Here is a 24318-nt window from a genome sequence, read left to right on the forward strand (position 1 = left end):
TTTTTGTCCCAGTAATAAAACATTTACTAGAGCAAGCAGAAAGTAAACGCACAGCTGATAAAGAAAACATCACAACGTCACAAAAACCTGACAGTTTCTGATACTTCTTTCGGTAGAAACAAGACAGAGGTGGGTGCTGACATGTTTCAACAAAAGAGTTCTTCCTTACCTTTATGGCGCAAAAAAGAATTATGTTAAAAAACGGGTAATACACACAACGAGTTAAAAATGGCCAAGCAAGATTTTACAGTTTTAACTACACGTGTCCAATATGGGGCGATATTTGAGCTGTTCCACTTCATCAATCGCTTCTCAGGTTCTCCCTAAAGGCTTCTGAGCAGCAGGTCCCTGAATTTCTGGGTGAAGCCTCTTCATCAAGCTACGCTTCACGGGGGGCACCAGCCTTTGACTGTTGTGGTGTATCTACATTTTTTTCCCTTTTTTTGTTTTTAATTAGAAGAAAGCACTCAGCCCTCTCATAACAGAGGGCGCGTAGGCACAGCAGAGAAACGAGTTTGCTATGCAGGCTTCCACCAAAATGAAGGTTTATTAGGAAAGAAGGCAAAAAAATACCTGGGCAATGGGATTGGGATTGATGTACTGACCACAAACAAGCCAGGGAGCCCATCCTACACTACATGGGAATTTGTGGTTAGCCAGGCTGGAGAAGGATCCCTTGAACAGCTTCATAAAAAATGGGAAAAAACAAAAAAACAAAAAAAAAAGGAAAGAAAAATCAACTTGCTTCATCCCACCTTCAGCAACGCAAATTGACACATTCTTAGTTGATGGGGAGAGATGTAAGGGGCAACCTGGAGGCCAAATTATTTGGGGAAAAGGGAATATGTAAAAGGAAGAGATTGGGGAAGAACTCACCATACTGAACAAATTGCTGAAAGATTAATGTTTAACAGGTGGGTTCCTGAGCATCGCTAGATGGACTGGTGTTTTTAAATGTGAACGCTGGTTAAGAAAAGACTACTTTATACTTCTATGGACAACAGTTTCTTAACGTTCCAAGGACGTGAAACAGCTTCTTTCTTGTCAAGAAGATCTCTTTAAATCCAGCAGAGAGTCACTTGAGCACTGAATGTTTAAAAGCAGAACCCAGGGAGCTTTATCAAAATGATTTCTCTTTGACTAAGCACTGTGTGTACACATCATTAGAGTGAATCTGTCCGCAGATGTACCGGCCCAGATTTGCACAGGTAGTTTGCATGGTTTCCTTCTCCTCCCCCAGACGCTCAACAACCAGTTACCAAAAACCCCAAAAAATCCTCTGGAAAAAGACAATACTACCTGCAGAGATTCCAGGCTGCGAAACACCAGCTTTTAACTGTCCCACCGGCTCTTCTTACGTTTTGGGGGCTCTGGGACAGCAAAACCATCTGTCTTGTTGTCTCGGCTGTTGGCATCCTTCCTGTTCTCACCATTCCTGTTCTCGTTGTTCCTACCTTCGTTGCTATTCCTGCTATCACCATTATTGCGATTGCCACTGCCCACATCAGCGAAGTGCCGGCTTTCACCGTGGCGATGGTTGTCGCCGTGTCGGCCCTCTCCGTGGCGGTAAGCGTCACTGTGGCGACCGCCTCCTTCTCCATGGCGTTGCACATCATTGTAGCGACCACCACCCTCTCCGCGGCGCGGGATCTCATTGTGGCGACTGTTCCGGTTGTCGTTGTAGCGTTCTCTGACAATGCTGCCGCCGCCGCCACCACCACCACCGCTGCCGCCGCTGCCACCGCCACCACCGCCGCCAGCGGCGGCAACGCCGGTGCTGCTGCTGCCGATGCCTTCTCGATTGTTGGTGCTGGCATTGGTGTTGTTGAAGCCCTGTACTCCGACGCTTGGAAAAGTGGGAACGCTACTCAAATTCCCCGTGCTGGTGAAACCTGGAACACCCTTTGCTGCTGCGGTGGCTGCAATCGGGCTGTCAGGATTTGCAGCATTTTGCTGTGCTGAACTCGTCGGTACTGAGTTCAAGCTCCCAGCGCTGGTCCAGCCACTAGCACCAGCAGCGGAGCTACCAGTCTTTTGATTATTTAAGCTTGCGGCAACAAAGTGGCTCTTATACTGGGACTGCCGGAAAGAAACGGAAAGAAAAAAAGAGAGCCTGTTTGCCTCTACATTGCACCACAAAACACGCAGTCATCATGCATACACAAGCCTGTCTTGAATTCTGGGGAGTCAGTCTTGGAGTGATTACGTTCCTGCTGTGCTTACGAACCCAGAATTAGTAACGGATGTCTGCTACCAGACCACAGAAACAAGGGAACTCCTACATTGTGGGGTTAATTTTTACACTGAAGAGAAAGGGTTTCTCTGTTCTCCGTTTCTTTTGATTGCAATTACACTACTGCTGCTAAGCAACCTAAATAGGATCAACCCTAGGAGCAGAATCCAGAAGGGAATGCGAGCAAAGAGGCAGCAGAAAACAAAATAAGTTTGGTAAATTAACTTTGTGCGACCATGTTGTGTCCAGCCTGCATACTAATTCTTCCACTTTGGATTGCCATGCTGAGTGCGTGCTCCAAGTGGATGAGACACGGCCACAACTACCAAAAAACCCAACTTCCCTCAAGTCAACAGGGTTTCTGCATTTTCAGGGGAGAAAAAAGTTGTCTTCAATCATCACTAGTAAAATTTTTCCATGTTATGTCCTTTCCTCCTGAGTTAGAATTTGGAGTAAAAATGATGGAACCAACCTGAAAAGCCGCTTTCATTGCTGTAAGTCTGTCTCCCATTGCCCCGGTGGATGGCTTGTATGCCTCATAGTTACTCATCACACTGTTGTTGTTTCCACGGTCCTATGCAAAAAGACAAAACGACAACTGGAGAGATTTATCCAACACAGACGCTTTCAAGTCAGCCTTTCTCCAAATCTACCTTGACCCTGCACTCAGGAAATACACCTACTAAGGATGACAAACTTCTGGAGAGCACTGAGCAGAACAGTTTGTCCCATGACCTTGAGGACGACAGAAAAGTAAAGATGCATTAAGTCTTAGTGACTCACTAGTCAACAGTGGGAGGGTTTCCCAGCTCCTTACAGTACAAGCAAAAGCAAAATGCAATCAAATGGAGATTTTCATAGAGGTCACTGCCAAGACAAAGTGTGGACAAGGCTTCAGCTGTGACTTTTGGAAAAATGCTGAACGTGACGTGTTTTCAGTACGTCTGCAGTTAAACTCTGTCCCCATACACATTGGCAATGAGCTGTTTTCCTAGTGTGGACATACCTTAGTAAGTGTTCCCGGTGCTGCAAGATTTTTTGCTGCCAAGAACCAGCCTGGAAACAGCTTTTCAAGTAATTTGTTAGCGTTTATTTTGCATTGACAGTCTATTTTGAGTAGAATCTCCAAACCTTCTGGATCACTCTAGCCCTAAAGGCGGCATTTCTTGACAAGAGGATTACAGCACAGGACAGTTTCGCCTGAGATATTTCTGATACTAACTGCAAGACTCTGAGCTATGAAAACCTTGGAAAGCAGAGGCTATACTCCAGACTAAGAAGATTATTTAAATTAAAGAGTAGTCAACACTAAGTTTAAAAGTTACAAAAATCTGTAAACAACTTCTTCAGCATCTCTACTTACAGAATTTTCTGATCCCAGACCAGGACGTTCACGGTATCCTAAGCCACCACCACCAATATTCAGCTTCTTGCCTTTTCCTCCTTTGAAACGTGATTTCCGGAACCACGGATTCTGGGCAAAAGAAGGACAAATGCTTCTCAACACATGGAATAAGAAGCTTCATAAATGCATGCAATGAGGCTCAGAAAAGAAAGATTTTGAGCATTTCAAAAGAACAATAAAAATGCACTGTTTCCCCATTCAACAACACAGCTGTTGCAAGGGGATGGGACGTGACAGACAGCGCTTTGGAAGTAAACTGTAAACAGTTCTGTTATGTGGGTCTGAAGCTTTTTGTTACAAATGCTTTTTCTGAAAACTCATTTTTTGTCCTGAACTTTCATCCATGTTAAAGTTTTGGGGGTTTGCATTCTAATAAACCCAGGAATAAATGCAATCTCTAATGCTACTCACTTGGGAGCTCTGCATTTGCTCATACTTGGGTTTTATCGATTTAGCCCGCTGCCCAGCTACGGAGAAATGAGGTTTGGTCAGCAAAACTTCCTGCAAGATGCAGTGGCCAGGGAAGGGCACTCCAACCAGACCTCCTCCTATTACCAGGTTTTTAAATAATGCTTGGCTGCACCTCTTTTTATGTCCTGTAGTTTCTTCAAACCTGAAGAAGCCCGTGAGCCAAGCCATTTAGCTTCCATACTGTCCTCTCAAAGGCAGCCTGCGGAGCTCTGCCTCACAAATTCCGTCCCTTCTGGAAATGCTCCCTCTGTACCTCGGAAAAAATATTTACTTCTAGCAGATGAGTGCCCAAGCTGCTTGGCAATGAAGCCACACGCATGCTAATCAATCTCTGCATTTGGGAATAACCAAAAAACCTTCGCTCTCTTGCAGCTACACGGGCAGCAAAAGACAAGAACTTAAAGAGCTGGTGAGTTCAGAGGTGCAAGTACAATTGCTTCAGCTATCCGACAAACCTATATATAGCAAGCCTGCCAGACAGCACTGCCAAGCAGGTATAATGATCAAGCAACAACCATTTCACAGAGTGAATGCCCCTGTAATTATTTTCTAGTTTAGCTTTCAACTAAGCTGCATTTCCCAGGTGCCTGCCACAAATGCATATCGAAAATCTGATTGTAATGAGACGCCGAAGCTGCGGTGTTCTGCTGGCATCAGCCAGATTACAGCTCCTAATTTTCTCGGCAGTGCCTGACCCCAAAATAGATTACATACTGCATTCCAAAATCTTCATGTCTTCATGGATTCTTTCACGGGCCATTAAAAACACTAGAAAACCTACTTAAAAACAGTATAGGTTGCCAAAAGGTCACTGCGAACACATGATGGAATGAGAAAGCTCCTGATTTTGTGCTAACCATGGACGGAACCTTCCTCTACTCAACTTGCTTGTTCATACCTGCATTGCTAGATCCAACAGCTCTTTGGAAACATGTTGATTAGCACCTTCCAGATTTCTGACAAGATCACCAGCAAAGTTACTGTCTTTGGGAGTCAGCAGGGTGTAGGCAACTCCCTTCTCGCCTGCTCTGCCAGTACGACCAATTCTATGGGTGTGCGTATCTATGTCCCGAGCCACATCGTAATTGATGACAGTCTTAATGGAAGGAATATCTAACCCACGAGCTGTAATAAAGAACATAGAGGTAAGCGTGATTATCCTGAATGACCTCAAAGCACTCCCATTCACACCAGTATATCACTTCATTCTGCTCCAGCATAAAAAGGAGTTTCCACAGGAACACACCCCAGTTAAGATAACAACAAGTTTTAGTGCCTTAAGTGCAGCAATAGCTTCCCCAAGAGTAGTATAAGTTACACCCATCCCCAAGTTCCCAGGACTGGAGATGGAAGAGGTCTCTTTAAATGACTGTTATTCCAAGGAAGAGAGAGGGCTTTATTAAAGGACACTGAAATTCACTCATTGTTCAGCTAAACATCTGGGTACAGAAGCTGTTCTAGAGGAGGCTTCAAGCACATCCATTTCCTCTTCATTTCAGCATGCATAATGTGTCAGCTGATTAACAAATAGCAACTACTTCCTTAAGAATGAGCTTATTTTCTTTCTGTATATTAAAAAATATTGGTCGGACTGTAATTTAAACACCATTAAAAGACTTTAAAAATAAACCACCTTGCTAACACTGTGTACTTCTGAAAAAATGCCTGTAACACCATGCCCAGCAGGTGTAGACGCCAGCCTTGCTGCCTTCCACTGACATGTGTTAGCCTTTTCTGCTGGTATCTTGTCTGAGCTGCTGTTTCGTAGAACATCACATACCTGCCACATCAGTAGCTACCAGTATCGGGATCCCCTTTTTCTTAAATTCTGAAATGACTTTATTCCTCTCACTCTGGTCCATGTCACCATGAAGCAGCCCCAGATTATGATCCTCCTGCTTAAGATTATTGGCCAGCTCTTCTGCATTTGCCTTCTTGGTGACAAAGAGGAGAACGCTCCCAGAAGATGTGAACTCCACGAGGCGTCGAGTCAGCCAGTTCCATTTGCTAGGGCCAGAGGGGAAAATCTCCACAATTTGAGTAACATCTTCATTTGCCTAGAGGGAGAAGTAAGACAAGCAATAACACAGGACAGAAATGACAGCGTGGCAAACACACACAGATGGCAGAATAAACCCAGGAATTTAAACTAGGTGTGAGAATGCAAAGTGGAGAAGCAGGAGACCAAAATTCTCCTTTAAAAGTGGTTTCAGCTCCTGTCTAAATGCCGAGCGCTTTATTTTCACAGCGCAGAAAGGGCAGGGGTTAAATGAGCTACTCTCTGCTAAACCTGAGAGAGGCAAAGTGCAGCCTTTGGCATGGCGCAGTTTAGCACCCTACTGATCTAAAGATGGGTACTTGCAGTTCAGATGCTCTTGCGACAGATGCTACTAACATCTAAAATAGGCTGTGCAAGAGCAGGGTCTGAGATGGAGAGGATGCTCATCAGTAGAAGTTATTCATATGGCAATCAGAGAAAGTTCCTCTGTGAGCTGTGACGTGCGCTCGGAGTCAGGAAGAAGGGAGGTATGAACAGACTCCCTGTACGTTCCCGACTGCAGGTAATAAAAGTGCCGTGGAGCCCACAGCGCCCTCTGGAAGTTTCTCTGAAATATTTAATTTTTACACATTAATTATTCCAAGGATGATGCTCTCCTAACAGAGTAATAATTTAGATTAAAGAAAAGAAACCATGTGATTGAGCTAGGAAAGCTGCTTCGCTTCTTAAGCGACGTTTAGAAAGAACATTTTCCCACAAAGAAGGGGCTTCAGGTAGCCATTAATTTTTTGTTAAAAAGGGATGCCTCACATTCCTGATTGAAAAAAAAAAAAATATGCAGAGAACTGGTTAAAAGAAGAATGTTCTGAAGGCATCTTGTGAAACTTCTCAACAGTTTTCATACATTATAAACAAAGTTTCTTCACAGCAAGTGTAATCTGCCCACTTCACTGATGTATTACCGAATCCCCAGTCTGCTAATAGTTCAACTGCTACTGTCAAGCAAGTATAGAATCAACCTTCCCACGTAAACCACCTGAAATCCTTCATTGCAAAAACTGCTATTTATTTATAGTTTTAAAACAAAAGGATATACCCACTGATTCTCCTCATTAAAAAAAAAAAAAAAATCAATCACTGCATTAATGTTGTTTCACTCCTTGATGAAACCTCCCATCACTACAAGAGTATTTGTTGGCAGAAAGAAAGCTCAATAAAATAAGAAAAAGCCCAAACCCTTACTGTTTTTTGTTAGGCACAAAGTATTTACTCTTAAATATAAATGATGACTACAGCAGTTTAACATAACTTTCAGACAACAGAACCAGGATGGTCTGTTTCTCTGTCTTAGAAGTAATTACCTCCCCAATGTCTCCCTGCACAACTCGAATTGGGTCGATCAGAATGTCTCGGGCCAATTTCTCAATCTTCTTACGGAAAGTGGCACTGAACAAGAGGGCTAAAAGAAAAACAGTATTTGAACTCAGTGAAAAATACATTTTCCTTGTCAGTGATCTGAAGCTACAGTTTGTTCTACCGGTTCTAATGAAAATTATCAATCACACTATTAAAATACCTCAAAGTGGAAACGCATTTCATGGCATTAGAAAGTAGAAGTGCATAATAAGTGGCACTGCTGTGAACGTTCTTTCATGGCAGCTTACAACACAGGATCTCAGGGCATACTAATATTAATGCAGCTAATCATCTTTTCCCTGAGTAAAGTCTGCGGAGGGATTACATGATGAACAAGTACGGACGTTTAACCACACTCACAAGCGCTCCCTCCCAACAGCCCACACTGAGAATTAACACCAGCACACTCTCATTGCGCGGCTGCATCAAGAACAGGAAACCCAATCTCTGTTCCAGATTCTTAACTGGTAGCCCACCATATACCCTCCTTCGACTCTCAGGAGTTTAGCCTGAAACGTGCTTATACTTACTCTGTCTGTCAGGACGTACGTGGCTTGCAATTGATCTGACCTGATATTCTGGAAAGGGGAGGGAAAAGGTAATGCTCATTATTTAGCAGAATAACTCAAAACGCAACTTTGTTGTTTTATTTAACAAATAACCACAGAGGGAATGAGTGCCTCTCAGAATTCATGTTACACTGTGACTTCCAGCTGCTCTTTGCTGCACAACAGAAGTTCCTTTGCTATAAAAATAAACTTCTGGAAGTTCCTTCAGCAAAAAAGTACCAGAAGCAAAGATCCTAGCTGAGCCTGTGCATACCCTGTGCATCTTAAAAATGCCTCCCTCTGTTTGCAGTATTAGAGTACTGTCAAATCTTTGCTGTGTCTCATGATTCTTGAGCACAAATTCAAAATCATGCCGATCCGAATGACCAAACCTCTTCCAATAAAGTAGAAAGTTCTTTTAACACCACTAGTTTGTACACATAGAATCAAAGACAAAACTTCCCAAAAGTTATTCAACAACTCTACAATAAAAATCAGGTTTTTTGGACTTCAACATCAACAGGACATTGGTGATCTCTCTATACCACCAGATATTAGACCTTTAAATATGTCTATATTGTCTCTAAAGTACTTTCTTGATGTATTTGCAAGTATATGAAGCTACAGGGGTTATAAACAACCGTATTAAGCTGGGAACTAGACATCGCTGTTTTCCAAAACAGTGACCTTCATTCATTACATACCAAAACCCATATCAAACATTCTGTCAGCTTCATCAAACACAAGGTAAGTGACTCTCTGAAGGTTTGTAGCTTTCTTTTTCACATGATCAATTAAACGACCCTATTAAAAAGAAAAAAAGCCAAGTTTTTAAAGCATATTTTAAAATACATTAATACATGCGACCTTCAAGCACTTAACTTTCCTCGCTTAACTTTACCCTCACTTACCAGAGACTTAGAACAGAAAATATCTGAGGCTTCACTAAAGAAGTAAGTGTCAGTATTCAAGTCACAGAAACAGACTCCTGAAACTCTCATCAACTGTACTGCACAAGCTGAATTTTAGGACTGGATTTTCAAGGTTAACAGCGCTGAGATCCTAAAATTCCCTAGTCTTCAGTACAATTAAATTTTAATTATGAACTGGCTATTTAATCCCACAATATTTGGCACAAGGGTTCTTCATGCTTTGTTTTCTTGCCTAATATCCCAATAAATAGCCACAATAAAACTCCCAATCATTAGTTGCTCAGTTTTGCACAAGTTCGCAACTAGTTTTTGCAATAAGCGAAGTCAGTTGACAAAGGTCTTCATTTAAATCCCTGGTTCAGCATTAACAGCCATTCCGATTCAATGTTTCGACCCTTCAGCGTTACTGCCACTGAATCTACGCTGACTCAGTACGATGGCACTCAGGTTCATGACATTCTGGGAATTCTCTTCAGGAATTTAAAGCTCAGCAATCAGACACCGGTATTGCACACAACTGACACTGATTCAAGCAGATCTTGCTGGCTACTCTCTCTTCTATTGGAAATCGTACTTAATCTCTTTCAATTTCTTTTGGAACACAAATAATCCCAGCATATTTGCTCTCAACATCCGACAACCTGTGAAGAACCTAGATTTCAGCAATCAGAGAACAAATTCTGCATCGCTGACGATATTAAAAATCTGACTCAGCTTCAGTTAAGCAGCAAAAAATTGCACTGTGCGCGTTCAGGTACTTACTGGTGTGCAGACAACTATCTCTGCCCCCTCCTGGAGGGCTTTGGCTTGCTCCCACATGCTTCCTCCTCCATACACAGCTACAGAGCGTAGATTATATGCCTTACCAAAGCGCTTACATTCAGAATGGATCTGGGAATTTTAAACACAGCACATCACAGTCCACGTTAGACACATCTGAGAAAATATAGCTACCTTGGAAATACAGTCCAGCTCCTGAAATCCACTTTTCAGCTAACAACTTAATGAAATTATTCAGAAATCCTCTGGGCTAAATACTTCAATACTTGTGGATAATTTCCAATACTTTATTTGGGAAACCTATTTAGGCATCCAATTGTAATTTAACCTATTAGACATACATCCTTTTACATACACAATTTGTGGCAATGCATCCCCAGCATTCTTAATAGTTGGGAATAAAATGGGAGCCCCGTGCAAAAATTAACAATTTCCGATTTGTCATGATCCTTCAACAAAAACAGGTGTAAGAGTTTACTGAGGTTTTCTGATAATTTCTGCCCAGAATTTTGCTTTCTTCTGTAAGAACACCGTATGGCACATACATGCTTTCTATACACCTACCTGTTGGCAAAGCTCTCTGGTTGGGCATACGATCACTGCAATGGGACCATCCCCCGGTTCAAGCTCCTTTTGATCCATGATGTGAATCAACATTGGCCAGATGAAGGCTGCTGTTTTTCCGCTTCCAGTCTTAGCTATCCCAATCATATCTCTGCCACTTAGTGCAACTGGAACACCCTAAAAATAAGGAGATTCTAAACCCATATTATGCCTACCATAGCATATTCTTGTGCTAGATCTTACATGACAACTCAGACAACAAGACGAAAGCACATTACAGGGGACTCATAGCAACATACATCGATCCTTCCACAGTTTTATTGCCAGATCTGAATTAGTTTGTTTTAAGGGCCGGAAGCAATTATCACGTTACGACTGTTGGTGTCCTACATGAAACCAATGTTTGGGCAGAGTACAACACCCCAAGGATATATTTACATGTCCACAAACGCATCTAGACCAGCTGTAAGAACACTAAAAGACAAATTCTCTGACCCTACTCTTTCTTTAGCCATTCTGAGTGCTGAATCCCTACGGTTGCTACAAGGATCTCTCAACCACAGGTTTTTACAAGTAGTATGGACTAAGGTCCTAACGCACATCCCTTGGACACAGCACTATGTCATTTTTTTTACTTCAAGACAAACATCTGAAGCGCTGTGGTTATAATCACATTATTGATAACCGTAATTACTTATGGTAATCAGTTTACATAAGCAGTAGAATCCCTTTTGCTTGCAAGGCTCTCCAAGGAATAAGCAGTTAAACGGTCCAGCTCATGTGGCATTTATTGTAACTGCCAAAAGAAATTAAAAAATGCCTTGTTGCATATTTCGTCTAGTTACAAGGCATCCAAATATAAGCTATTTAAAGGAAGAAAGCTGACAATGTATGGCACTCAACTCGGCTACTGCTATCGTTATTTTTAATAAAATTTCTAAAAAGATCTTAAAAAAACTTCCATACATTTCTATAAGCAAGAGATGTCACTTGAATGTTGTTCACTAAGAGACAAATGAAGAAAAGTATATAGATTTATTTACAGTGGTCATTTAACAAGAAATAAAAGTGAGCATACTTCTATTTAAAAAATATCATAGCTATTTTCCTACAAAAATAGAAATTATATTTCTCTGTGACAGCTCTATATAGGAAACTACATATCGTCATACGGACTAGGGACCTTTGCGTGTGTTCTATTAGTTCTCTTTAGATGTTAGAGAAGTAACAACACTCACCTGACACTGTATAGGAGTGGGCTGGGTATACTCAGATTTCCTAATTTGATGCATAAGTTGCTCATCAAACCCAAAATGCGCAAAACTACTGCCAGGCCTTGGAGGAGCGGCACCGGAGACCTTAGAAACAGAAACATATCTTTGTTCACGAAAAGTAAGAGAAAAACAAAGAGCAATATGTAGAAAGATGAAAAAAGTGTCTCTCTATCTCCGGAAATGGCTTTTTATTTTTTAATAGATGTAAGTTTAAGAAAGTGCAATTTCCAGATGTGTTGTGTAAATAGGACTTTCAGGTACAAAAATTCAGATAAATTGTCAATCAACATAAGCTACTAAACATCATACTACCCCCTTGTATAATTGGTCTCCTTCTTCCCCAAATAATTCCCTTCACAGAAAGCCACCACATTAACATGTCACAAATAGCAAAGAATTCTCGCATATAATATTTCTGGTTTCAATTCCTAGTTCTTTAGTCCAAATGCAACCATGCAACTGGCAATCCTGGGTGCCCACTTTGAGAAGTCCAGAGAAGACTTTTAAGAACTGCTGAGGAAAACCAAGCTCCCTTAAATCAAAGTCACTGAAGGTATCCAAGAGGCTTGGTATTCAAAAACTGGTGTTCCCTGTGAAAATCTTCATTAAAACTACTAAGGCAGTCAAAAAAATGGGAGTGAGAAGATCCTAGGAGGACAGTTTTGTGACCAGCTTACCCGGAGATTTAGCTTATGACGTAACTCCACCACTTGCTGCGGGGTGAGACTGGTGATCTCCTCATGCTCATCATAGAAATTTTTCTCAAACGGTGGGTATTCGATCTGCAAGGGTAATTACTCAGTTAGTCCAGGACTCAAGATTCTCTCTCTGTACACTTAGTTTTGGAGGGAAAGGGTCCTTTTGAGAAAAAGTTCTTAATTATCTGCAAGAACATTAGTTTAATGTGAAGTCATTTGAAGGATCTTCAGTATGACTCAAGCGGCACAGCACCTGCCGCTTGAGTCATACTGAAGTGTATGACTTCAGTACACACGGGGGACAGAAGTGTATTTCAACCTCCATCTTAGCTCCTGCTCTCTAGAATGCCTCAGCCAGAAGAGAGTGGACTAAAGTTCCTTCCTACCTCTGAATGGTCAATAGGTGGAAGAGGATCAATGATTTTCTTGGACGGCGCAATTGGATTCCCATCACTGTCATACTCCAGGTTATCCTCTTCCTCTTCTTGGACCACACCAGCAGTGGGGTTTTCAGCCATGTAGCGAAAATAAGCTTCCTGCAGCAAAACATATCAGTAAAATCACATACAATAGGATACAAAAATACTACTATATTTGTTTAAATGATGTATATGCTAGATGGCTGTTTGCTTTCACACCCACCATGGAGGAAAAAAACGTTCACTAGACCTGATTCTTCTAATAAATACCAACAGTTATGTCCAGAAGAAGGACAGTAAGTACAAAGAAAGCAACTAAAGTGTCAAACCACAAAATGCTTTCAAAAACCAAACAACTTCTCTCACACGTCTGCTTAACAACTCCTTCTACCAAGACTTCTTAGGCTTTAACAATAGAAGAATCTACTCCACAAGTAAAAACGCTGCAGGTTTTTAAAAAACAACACGATGTTACTAAGCATATGATGTTTACATATTTTTAAACACACTATGCCAAAAATAGGTTCTCCACTTCCCCTAACTAGACTCCAAGAAATGAAAATATACCTATTTTGCATTGAGAGAGTCAACAGCAAACGGGAAAGAAGCTATTTCAGAAGAGTCCTTCAACACAAGGCCAAGTCAGAAGTCACTGTCACCACTGTCACATGCTATACGTACAGCTCACAAATACGTATGTGTCTCAGAATCTCACTGGCACACCAAGGCATTCTCATGGAGAAAACATCAGCCTCACTTGACTTTCAAGTAGTTATTTAAGCTCAGATTTTTAAAGCAAGGTTCCATTACAAGTAAGTGTATATACACTCATCTGGCTTTTTCATCTGCATGGCCAACTACCACTCCGTCACATAGATACGCACACAACACACTTGAACAACAGCTGTCTCCAAGTGTAAGTCACCTTTGCTCAAACTTTAGCACAGCTACACTCACCAAACTGGAAGCAAAGGCCTAGAGGCCAGACAACCCTTCCATGCTCTACGTTACTGCTCATAACACAACAGTTATTAATTACAACTTAGTAGTAAGGTACATTTTGAAATGAAGTCTTTCCTCTTTGTTTATTATTTCTGTCGCAGCGATGCCTATAATCCTCAATCAGAACTGGAGCTCCTCTGAAAATAAAGAGCAAAAAGCACAATTTTTGCCCTTAACAGACATGAAATTTCACTGCAAATAGCCTCCATGGTTTAACAGCCTCTCACTGGTGCTCCAGGTTAGTTGATTCTGCTAATTTCAAATTTGATGAGACCCTCAGATACTGGAAGCTGAAGTTCAAACTGACTGAAAAAAATCTTAAACGGAGTCAAAAAAGAATGAAATTGTCTCCTAATATTCTTTTTTTTTTTTTTTAAGTGAAACACCTAGAAGGGTAGAGACAGCAGGGTAGCCACTAGAGCTTTCTGATGAATTGTCCGGCTACTGCGCGTGATACTGGAGTTTTGTTTGTACCTACTAGTTATATATTTGGGGACGGAAGATACAAAGAAAGCCCAACACAACAAAAAAAAACAAGATAGAAAGACTGCATACGAACTCACTTGGTCATCTTCCTCTTCAATGTCATCTCGAATACCCCTGGAAAAACAAGCGGAGAAAAAAAACTTCCCTGCAAGTGTTCCACATACTCAGCTCCATACTTTCATGTGATTAGTGCTGAGCTCCATATTTCGTGGAAGACACAACACTAATAACTCAGTAACATTTATAATCCCAACCCATGGAGTTTTCGTATTTGGTGCCAACCATAACAGCGACCCTGCAAAGACTTCTTTTTACTTCTATTAACGAGACTGAAAGATTAGGACTCCGTCTTCCCAGTAGATGCCACATCAAAGATCATCCTGGTCTAAGCTCTTGATGCTACAGAAGTCCCATAACTGAAGAGGAATATGAGCCAGGAAGTGCAAATCCAGTTCAGAACTTCCCCAGGTGGTGATTTGGATCCGGTGTTCTGTTTCAGGACCATGTATAATCTGATCAACCCCATGCAATGCAAGTTCTAACAATGTATCTGACATTTATATCAAGAATCAATAGCATAATTATTTTTCTTGGTCAAAACAGACAGATAAGCTGCAAAACTGTAAACTGTTTTTAAATTCCAAATATAGTATCCCAATTGTCACATGCTACCTAATACATCAGATTTACAGGGAGTGTCTTAAAACCTAGTTCAAGTTTGGAAGAATCTCCAGGACTACAGGTACAGCAGCACTGAGTTATTTTGCTCACATTAACGGAATTTTAAACTAAAGCATCCTGATCACTGCAAGGATGTGGAAAGAAGAAAAAGTATTGAGGCTGATCTGGAAGGTGGTAGTAGCACAATGCGTTGCCCCAGTTTGTGTGGCCTAGAAAGGCTTCTCGCATGAGATAACTCGCAGTGTTGTTACATTTTACCACAGGATGCCGCAATGGATTCATCCCTCCTATTATTAAATTTGTATTGCACAGAACTTTACCCATGGGGGATATCATGCACTGATTAACGCTGTTTACTATCTATATATTATATTGACTACAAAACAATCATCATCAACAAAATGCATTGGAATTCTCTTAGCACCATACAAGTCACAGGCAGGCATGAGAATTATAAAAGAGAACTTACTTAACATTCTTTTTTTCCTTGTCTTTGTCTTCAAGTCTCTTCATGTCTCGAGCAGCTTGATCCTAACAGGTCATAAAATTATGACATGTTAAAAACCCCAAGATAATAAAACATGGAAGGGAAAAATGTTCCTACATAACTAGACCATCATGCCACACAGACAACACTTCTTTGGACTAAACTTTCTCTTGTTCCATATCCTACTATGCTAAATAAAGTCTGCTAATTCCTTTGAAATTTATACACTGTAACTTCTTGGCAATGTTGTTGAAAAAGTACATTCTTCATATTCCTCCTGAAAACACTGTGGTAGAATCCAGTGAGTAACAGAACTGTAGCTAAGGAACAGCTCCTGATAAATACAAATCATTTCAATTCAAGTAGTGTAAAATGCACAAAACCTTAATTTCATATTCAGAGATACACAAAGCTCTTTGTGGTATTGCCTTGACATGCTTAAAACAGCTAGTTAAGCTACTGTAAATCATATCCATCCTCTCCCTATCTAATCCACCTTTGAGTTCTAATTAACATAGCATCTTACATAAAAACCAGAAGCTAAGTGACTCTCTGAATACAGCTGCCAAAGCCGTGAGTGACACTTGCTGCTCCTGACTGGAGAGAAGTACGGCCCCATAAATTAATAAATATTTCACGAGCCAGGTCTTGCCTCCACTTCAGCCATGAATGCCTCCAGAGGATCATCATCGCTGTCAGAGTCTGCTGATTTGGAATGAAACTGCTGGCGAGTGGGGGAATTCTCTGCGGGAATGTACGGCAATTCAACATTGCTGGAATCTTCCTCTTCATCCTCAAAGTACCTGAAAAGAAACAAACAATGGCTCAGTCAACACATAATCTACAGCACCATGCTGTCTTTTGTGGTTTCTGAGTTGAGTCAAGTTTCCCACACAGAGATGGATAACAAAAGTCAGTATGTACACAGGAATAAATGTTGACACTTACTCAGTTATTCACAATTATTCATTTTGTAAGCTAAAAGTGGTAGAAGTGCAAAGAGATGTGATGAAACTGATCTTCTTGAGTGGCCCTCCCAGGCTGGTGAATATAGGATGATTTTCTGGCCTTCCTTCTATTCAATGCATTTATGCAGCTTTCTTAGTAAAGAAAAGTGGAGTTGAATGTTCCCCTGTGCAAACAACCCCTAAACGTATCCTGCTCGGCTCCAATTCTGAACACATCACCTCAGGCAAAGTCTTGTTCAGACCACAGCATGAATGAGACTGAGCTGACTGAGGCTCAGCTGAGATACGTTCTTAGGGAGGGGAAAGCTAGAGGAGAGCTCTCCACGGGCTGCTGTAGTACCTCACAGTCCTTTAAATACATTTAAAGGCAAGGATGTATTATCATTTTCATTTTATAGACGATGGGCTGACACCCAGAGAAAGGGTAAATAATCAGTCCAGAGTGACACCAAAAGTCTGCTGCAAAGCAAGGATACCTGCAGGTGACTAGCTCTGTTTTTCTCGACCCGATTGCCATAAAGCTCCTGGGGTTCTGTTACACCATAATGCAGTGTTAAGGCATTTATTCTTGAGCAGGCTTTTCTAAAGAACTAAACCTCATAAATGTCACAGATACTTTCCCTGACCTTGGAAACTTTAAAACACTGAGATCCAGAGCTAGGACACACACAAGAAATAACCATACTTACGCATTCTCTTCATCAAAATTTGCTCGCTTTGACCCAATTTTGTAGAAAGAAGGCAGCTGAGGAGGTCCTGATTTCGCAAATGCAGCAGAAGAACCGGCTGTTCCAAAAGCACTATGAGACTGTTGAGAGAGCTTAGGCTCCTCTTTTTTCCCAGGTGTTATGGCAAATCCACCAAACCCAAAGCCTCTCTTAGTCCCAGGTCCACCTTTATTCCAATTCATGATGTCCCCAATATATCTGTTAAAATCAGAAAAGACAAATTAATGCCCTTTCTGCTTTAGACAGTTAAATATTTAATTGTCACAATTTTTCTTGTAAGTGGATTACTTCAGTCATGATAAAGAGACTTGTGGAAATGTGACTGACAAGAATTTAATCTGTTTCCCAAAAGGGACTGAGCTTTGTTCTTTTTTTTGTAAGTATGAATGCATCCACTATTTGAAAAATGAATAAAAGAGGTTGTCTTCCAAAGCAGATCATGCCCCTCAATGACTACTCAAGTGTACTTAAGATGTTGCCTGTCTTGTCTGTTTTGCAATCTAAGACAAACAAACCCAAGGCCAGAACTTTGAACATCATGAGGAACAAGAGACGAAAAGTCAACTCAGTACATATTCTGCATGTCCATACAGCCCCATCCTTGAGTGCTTCATGGCTTTGTAAATACCACACTACTGCAATCTAGGAGCCTCTAAAAAAGGGGGCCCAAAGCAGCACACAGCACACCGCTCCATTATGAGACAAGGCACACTTCTGCCTAAAAGTCAACTCCCTCCTTCTTCAGAAAGCATCTTTAGCCACGTATATGTTCTCCAACCTACATTTTTCATACCGCATTTTAAATACTCCATGTAACATGCCGCCCTGGAACTCCGTTTTCTAAGTCAGACGAAGAGCAGACTGAACTGATATACTAAGATTCACACTTCCCGTTCCAAGTAATTTAATTATTTCATCTGCATGGTCAAGTGAGACACACCTTTAAGGCAGCCAAGGACAGTATGACACCCACTGCTTTCAAGTGCATTATAATTAGATGGCCCAAAGGCTTCAAGTCTTAGTAAACAAATCCTCACATTGAGTGAGGATCCTCCAATGAGATCAGAATTCACTGTCAGGAGAAACAACTTCAAAATAATCTGAGAGTACATACTGGTACTGGTCCCTGTGCAGAACATTTGCCAGCTTGGGAGTCGCTCAATAAATCTCAAGCCTAGACCAAAGCTCACTAGGAGACTTTGGGGAAAACTCTGCTGTTCAGATCTCCATGTCAGCAGCTGACAGAGATGTCCTGTTCTCCCACTTGCACTGACATACCTTGCAGCTTTCACACCTGCAGATGTGTGGCAAATAATAGAACAAAATGTACAACAAATGGATGAAAGGTGTAACTTCGCACTTCTGCTGCTGACAGCACAGCAAGCAGTCTTAAGTTATCACATCTGATTTTAAGGGATCTTCCTTGCTGTACTTATCGACCGTTCTTCCCCTCCCAACACCCAAGAAAACAAAAGAAAACATTCTTTTATTCTGTCATACAGCCGCAAATGTACAAAATTTGGTCTGTCTGCCCACAGAGCCAACCAGTGAGAGCAATGAAATGCAGAGTGAGACCGCGGGCTAACTGCCGAGGCTTTGCTTCCCTGTGAACGCCGCTCCCAGGGAGGAAAAGCGAAGGCACAGACCCTTTCTACGGATTCCCTGGATCTGAGAGAAAGGCAGCAGTATATCTTAGCCGCTCCCGTTCCCGGCGGCTGCGAGAGGAGGGGACACCCCCCCCGCCCCCCGCCATCACCCTTTCCCGGGCACCGCAGGAGACAGGCGGCCCAGTGCCGCGGGGAGCCCCCTGCGCCAGGGCAGGCGGCAGCGGCGGGAGGCACGGCTCGCCCTCACTACACTCTCCCGGCCCACGGAGCCGATAGCGGGGCCTCTCACAGCCCTTCCCGCCCGCGGGGCCCCGGCACGGGGGCGGGCTCTTTGTGCGGACCAGGCCCAGGCTGCCCGAGCCCGGACTAGGCCGCGGTCCCGGCACCTCCCGCCCGCGGGGGCCGCCGGCGGGGAGAAGGAGGAGGAGCCGCCGCGCCGCGCCGCCCGGCCCCGCGCCCCCTCACTCACCCCTCGGGCACCGCAGCCGCCGGCCGCCGCTTCCCCGGTTACCGGGGCGGGGGGGTGGGGTGGAGACGCGACGTACCCACGCACCAACGCGCGTACGTGCGTGACGTGCTGAGGTCAGCCCGCCGCACCGAGCATGCGCACTGACGGCGGGTGAAGCCGCGGGAGGAGGGCGGAGGAACCGGGCATAGGCCGGGGCGTCCCGGGCCGCCGTCATCGGCAGCCCCGGCTGTGAGGCTGGGGGTTCTCCTGCCCACTGCCCACGCGTGTACACGTACGTACACACATGCACGCCCTACGCACGTTCTACGCACACCCCGCGCACGGGCAGCGCGGGCGGCCGCCGCAGTGCGCATGCTCCCCGCTACGCAAAGCACGCAGGCTGCGCCGCTTGCGGCCGCGGCGGCGGGCGCGGAGCGGAGGGTGAGGGCAGGGCCTTAAGTGGCGGCGCCGCGTGAGTCAGGTAACGCGGCTGCGGCGGCCCCGCGCCCCGCTGGGGATGGGGCACCGCGCTCCCGCCTCCCCGGGGGCGGCCGGAACAGCATCACAACCCCTTCCCCACTCCCCGTTACCGGCCCCCGTAGTGCCCCCGAGGGGGGCGGCCAGGCCCCGAGGGCACCGGGCGTGCGGGGCCTGTGCCGTGCCCCGCGGGGGGCTTTGGGGCAGAGCTGTGGGGAGCGGCGGGCTTGGGAGCAGGAGCTGGTTTCACCCTGTCTAACCTTGACCTTGTGTCCCTGGAAGGAGCGGGGAGTGGCGGCGGGTGCCTGGAGCGAGGGGACCGCCGTGTGGACCCGGCGCCGCTCCCGTCCCTCCGGGCTCTGCGGAGGTCGGTGGGTCGGTCCGGGATGGGCGGCGGGTCGCGGAGGGTCCGGCAGAGCGCGTTGTGCGTCGTGGAGCTGTTGGTACTGGGAAGCCCGTCTGCCCTGTGGCAGAGACGGCGGAGCTGGGAGTGTGTCCTGGTTTTCACCCATCAGCTGCAGAAGTTTATTTTGCAGGTTTTAGGGAGTTGTAGGGTCTTTTGAAAGTGGATACGCTCTAATACTCTCAAAATTCTTATTGTGAAACTCTTGGGGGTTTGGTTGAGCAGGTGGCTCTGTTTTCTTGGTATTTTTAACCTCTGGATGCAAATACATAAATAGTGCATTGTTTTTCTGTTTAAATTTGCATAAAACTGTAACATGCCTAAACAATGTGCTAAATTCCTGGGCTCACTCTGCCTTGCTCTACTTCCCATCTCATTTAATGTCTCTGGGAACATGCTCTGTTCAGGTTTTTGCTAGAATGAGAAGTCTGTGACATAGGCATTTATTTTAGCCATCCTCGTTATTCGTAGCAGTGGGTTCCCTGCGTGTGGTACTCGGAGGAGTGCTGGTCTAATTTAGAAACAAATTATTTCTATTTCAAGTTTCTAAGAGAACGATCTCATTAACATTCAAGTTCCCACTCGGATCTGGTTGCGGGAGGGAGTAAAATGAGTCTTGTTGCCAAGTCTGATGCAGCCGATCCTCTGTAGGTATTTGCAAAATGCAGGAGTAAGGTTATTATGGCCTTTTCAGGCTCAGTTCGGACCTTGGCAATGTAGAATTCTTGGTCGGAGTGGGAGACTGGGACTGTTCGGAGCTCACACAGGAAGACATAGGAACCTGAGGGCAAAAAAAGATGAACTCACAAACTCTCTGCAGTTTTCTGGCAAATCGGCAGAGAGAGCTTTGAGCTCATGAGCCCCAGTTTACCCTGGTGGTTTGGGGACCAGTGCAATTTCCATTCTCTTCCTGCACTTTTTTGGTAGAGTTTACAACAAAAGGTCTCTACCTCTAAACAGAAATAGTGCTGGGATGTCGTAGGACCTGATTCTGAGCATGCGGTCTAGAAAACCACCTTTAAACTAGCAGAGGCTATTGGAGCATTGCTGCTTAAAACGAATGAATTCAGCGCATTTTAAAGATTTACTGCTGTTGTTACACATTCATTGAGCTGACTGTGTCTAATTGCTAATTAATAACAACTGTAGGCACAGCGTGTGGTCTTTGAAATGAGCTGGCAACGCTGACTGACTGAGAGATGCTATTGGAGAGTCAGTTTTTTAGCGGAACATCTCCGCTTCCAGAACTCGCTCATCTGAACTTGCCAGATATGAACTTGCCACTCCTGCTGCAAGCAAGAGAGTCTAGAACCTCACCCTCACAGTTATTTTTTCTTGTAAGAGCATTCACTTTCTTTTTACAGAAGATGGCAAGATCAGGCAGAGGTTTATTTCTCTCTCTGCTCTGACCCCGATAGTGTTTTTAAGTTGTTCGTGGAAGTTGGGCATTACTGGAGGTGTGATGTAACAGGATTGATAAGGACTTTTTGCAGTGTTTGATAATTTTTAATTTTTTTTTCAGTGAAAATGAAGAATTTATATATTTTTATTGCTGTCCTGTTTATCCCATGGAGTTTTTCTGTGGCAAAGTATGATGAATTTGAGGATGGGGATGACATTATGGAATATGACGATAATGACTTTGCTGAATTTGAAGATGTTAGTGAAGATGCAGTCACAGAGTCTCCTCAGAGGATCATCACTACAGAAGATGATGAAGAAGAAGCCACTGTAGAGCTTGAAGGTCAGGACGAGAATCAGGAAGACTTTGATGATGCAGATGCCCAGGTAATGCCTCATCTCCTTTCTCTGTGCGTTTCCTAATAGTATCTCTACACCTTACTTTCTCACTTATCTTTTTGGATTTTGCTTACCGGGCTTTGGATTTTCATGCTGTTTATGATTTTGTCCTTTAGGAAGGTGATACTGAGAGCGAACCGTATGATGATGAGGAGTTTGAAGGCTATGAAGAGAAACCAGATGCGTCTCCTAGCAAAAATAAAGACCCCATAACAATAGTTAATGTAGGTATATTTTTCTCTATATTTGGTGTTTCATCACTTTTTTTTTAAGGCAGTATGCCAATAATGTCATTGGTGTACAAACATACACATAAGCGAGAATCTTTCCTAAAGAATTTGCTATTTGAATTAACAAAGAGACAGTGCAGAAATAGGAAGAAGTGTGGAGACAAGAAATACCTGCAATAATGCAACAGGATAGCAGCAGAATGTGATCCAGGTGTGCCTGTTCCCGATTCCATGCTGCTCTTCATTGGTTTATGCTACTTTAAATATCAACTCCTGAAGTAAAACTTCAGGGCAGGTACCTTTGGTCTGTTGATCTCTGTTTTAAGCCACTAGGACTCCCATCGTTGGATCAAAGCTGTAATCTATGTTCAAACTGAGAACTGTAATTGGAATATAGATCAGGAAATTCTTCATTAAAACAGACCATTTGAAACATAGTTTTGACCAAAGCATTTTCTGACTCAGCTTCCTTTACCCTTATGACTATGGGGGAGAAGCGGAGGAGCTAGAGTGATGACCTTCATTTAATCCAGAGAAAAACATACATCCGAGAACGTCTGGGTGCTTTGTCAAGACATAAAGTAGAGGTTGCAATGATGATATGTGTACAATAGCTTGTCTATGGCTAAAATTTCAGATTAGAAATGGACTCCTGTGATAGTTTTTGAAGCCAATCTCTCTGTCCACCCTGCATCTTGTTGCCTCCCAAGAGAGTCTTTTACAGAATGATCAGGCGTTTGAGGCCAGTGTTTTTATTATCACTGAGATCTCTTTTTAAGAATTATGGCTGACATTGGTAGTGAAAATTAAGGCTTGGGTGCTTTTATGATTGAAGGGTGATAGAGTGATAGCAGAACAGCTAACTGATCTCTGCAGATGGCAAGGCCAGGCAGACTTCCCTGCTTCCCCACGCAGTCTGTGGCTCTTGGTGGTATGCTGAAAATGCTCCAGGTGCTTGGGTATTACTTCAGATTTCAACAGCAGTTAAATGATGATCAGATAATGCTGTGATGAGCAAGGCATCAAGCTCAAATAATCCGGGGATTGAAATGCTGGGCAGTTGACTACTGCGAGGGATGCGTGCTAGCACAGGTTCACTTGGAAGAGACACGTATTTTGTTTGTATTAGCCAGGTATTTTGGGAATGCTATTATCAGTAGTTTCCTGTGTGATTACTGTGCCCCAGTATTGCCAAATGCATTATGTCGGCTTAGCTCTGTCCTGTCGCCTTTGAAGCTTACTGCTGTGTTTGGGATGAAGCTTCTCCAGTACTCTTTTTTTCAAATTGTTTGTGTGTCTGGAATCCGCTCATTCAATATGTAAAATAGTCTCTGTTCACTGACCATAGGTCCCTGCTCACCTTCAAAACAGCTGGGAGAGTTATTACATGGAGATCCTGATGGTAACAGGTCTTCTTGCTTACATCATGAACTACATCATTGGGAAGAACAAAAACAACCGCCTGGCTCATGCATGGTTCAATACTCACAGGGAGCTGCTAGAAAGTAACTTTGCTCTTGTTGGTGAGTTCCATTATGACTAGGCTCCATTTTTAGTTTATTTGAATAAAGCTGGTTTTAGACCACCATGTAGGCTATAGAGAAGAGTAATCTTTTCTGGGCAGATGCATGATAACACTAATGACCACTCCGTGTGTAGACAAATAGTGTGCTAGTCTTCCAGTGCTGAAATGAGGTTATGGCGTCGTAGTATAAATTATTCAGAAACATCGCAGTGATACTGAAGTAATCCAGGAACAAGCTCTAAGCCTACTGATGAGCTCCGGTGTTTAGATTTGTGACTTTCAGACTGCAGTTCTCTTTAACTGTTGTTTTCTTCAGGGGATGATGGCACTAATAAAGAAGCTACAAGCACTGGGAAACTAAATCAAGAAAATGAACACATTTATAACTTGTGGTGCTCTGGAAGGGTGTGCTGTGAAGGAATGCTCATCCAGCTAAAGGTAAGGATGAGTGAGTTTGTAGTACTGTTTACCTGTCACCAGTTTTCAGGTTCTAGAGGCTTTTCCATTCCACTGTGAGTAGCCAGGAGTCCCGGCTCAACTCTTTCGCTCACATTTAGATACAGGGTTCTGAATATACACACGTGAAGGGAAGACTGGTTGGACTAAAGATCCATACAGGCCTGCCTTCTGCCCACCAAAGTAGATAAGAGTGAATGCTTACAGAAAGAGGATAGAAACCAGAAGTATAGCGTAAACACAGGTAACTAGGCTGAAGAGCCCAGCTGCCATTTTAGTAT

At 43.3% G+C, this 24318-nt stretch overlaps 2 protein-coding genes across 8 annotated transcripts in view; one reads left to right on the forward strand and one right to left on the reverse strand.

Annotated features, from left to right (window-relative positions):
• On the reverse strand, positions 1 to 19308 carry DDX42 (DEAD-box helicase 42). 2 transcript variants are annotated; one of them, XM_074562119.1, is made up of 18 exons: positions 19168 to 19308; positions 17053 to 17289; positions 16048 to 16198; positions 15378 to 15439; positions 14305 to 14341; positions 12707 to 12856; positions 12300 to 12404; positions 11587 to 11706; positions 10349 to 10525; positions 9767 to 9895; positions 8777 to 8876; positions 8055 to 8102; positions 7470 to 7567; positions 5890 to 6166; positions 5008 to 5234; positions 3597 to 3707; positions 2706 to 2807; positions 1 to 2079 (listed from the first exon to the last, which is right to left on the reverse strand). In XM_074562119.1, exons 2-18 carry the CDS (start codon positions 17271 to 17273, stop codon positions 1333 to 1335), a joined length of 2862 nt encoding a protein of 953 aa, XP_074418220.1. In that variant the 5' UTR covers positions 17274 to 17289; positions 19168 to 19308; the 3' UTR covers positions 1 to 1332. The 2 variants fall into 2 exon arrangements, with proteins under 2 accessions (XP_074418220.1, XP_074418221.1); XM_074562120.1 differs by lacking the exons at positions 14305 to 14341; positions 17053 to 17289; positions 19168 to 19308 and having other exon boundaries at positions 16048 to 16125.
• CCDC47 (coiled-coil domain containing 47) overlaps positions 19292 to 24318 on the forward strand; it is an 11048-nt gene continuing 6021 nt past the window's right edge. The window contains exons 1-6 of one of the 6 annotated variants that reach the window (XM_074562123.1): positions 19591 to 19627; positions 19906 to 19990; positions 21549 to 21814; positions 21943 to 22050; positions 23405 to 23579; positions 23898 to 24019. In XM_074562123.1, coding sequence (XP_074418224.1) covers positions 21554 to 21814; positions 21943 to 22050; positions 23405 to 23579; positions 23898 to 24019 — 666 coding nt within the window. In that variant the 5' untranslated portion in view covers positions 19591 to 19627; positions 19906 to 19990; positions 21549 to 21553. Of the gene's footprint in view, positions 19439 to 19483; positions 19628 to 19695; positions 20114 to 20317; positions 21364 to 21548; positions 21815 to 21942; positions 22051 to 23404; positions 23580 to 23897; positions 24020 to 24318 lie in introns of those variants that run through there. The other 5 variants (XM_074562127.1, XM_074562126.1, XM_074562121.1 and 2 more) reach the window with 5 other exon arrangements.

The sequence above is a fragment of the Larus michahellis genome, chromosome 18, assembly GCF_964199755.1.
Source record: "Larus michahellis chromosome 18, bLarMic1.1, whole genome shotgun sequence".
Classification (NCBI taxonomy): Eukaryota; Metazoa; Chordata; class Aves; order Charadriiformes; family Laridae; genus Larus; species Larus michahellis.

Excerpts from the sequence above, each read along its gene's own strand:
- DDX42 (XM_074562119.1), bottom strand. The coding sequence starts at position 17,273 with ATGAATTGGAATAAAGGTGGACCTGGGACTAAGAGAGGCTTTGGGTTT. Across the intron at positions 10,526-11,586 it reads CCACTCCTATACAGTGTCAG|GGTGTTCCAGTTGCACTAAG; the intron begins GTGAGTGTTGTT and ends CCTTATTTTTAG. Across the intron at positions 3,708-5,007 it reads TGTTGGATCTAGCAATGCAG|AATCCGTGGTTCCGGAAATC; the intron begins GTATGAACAAGC and ends TCTTTTGCCCAG.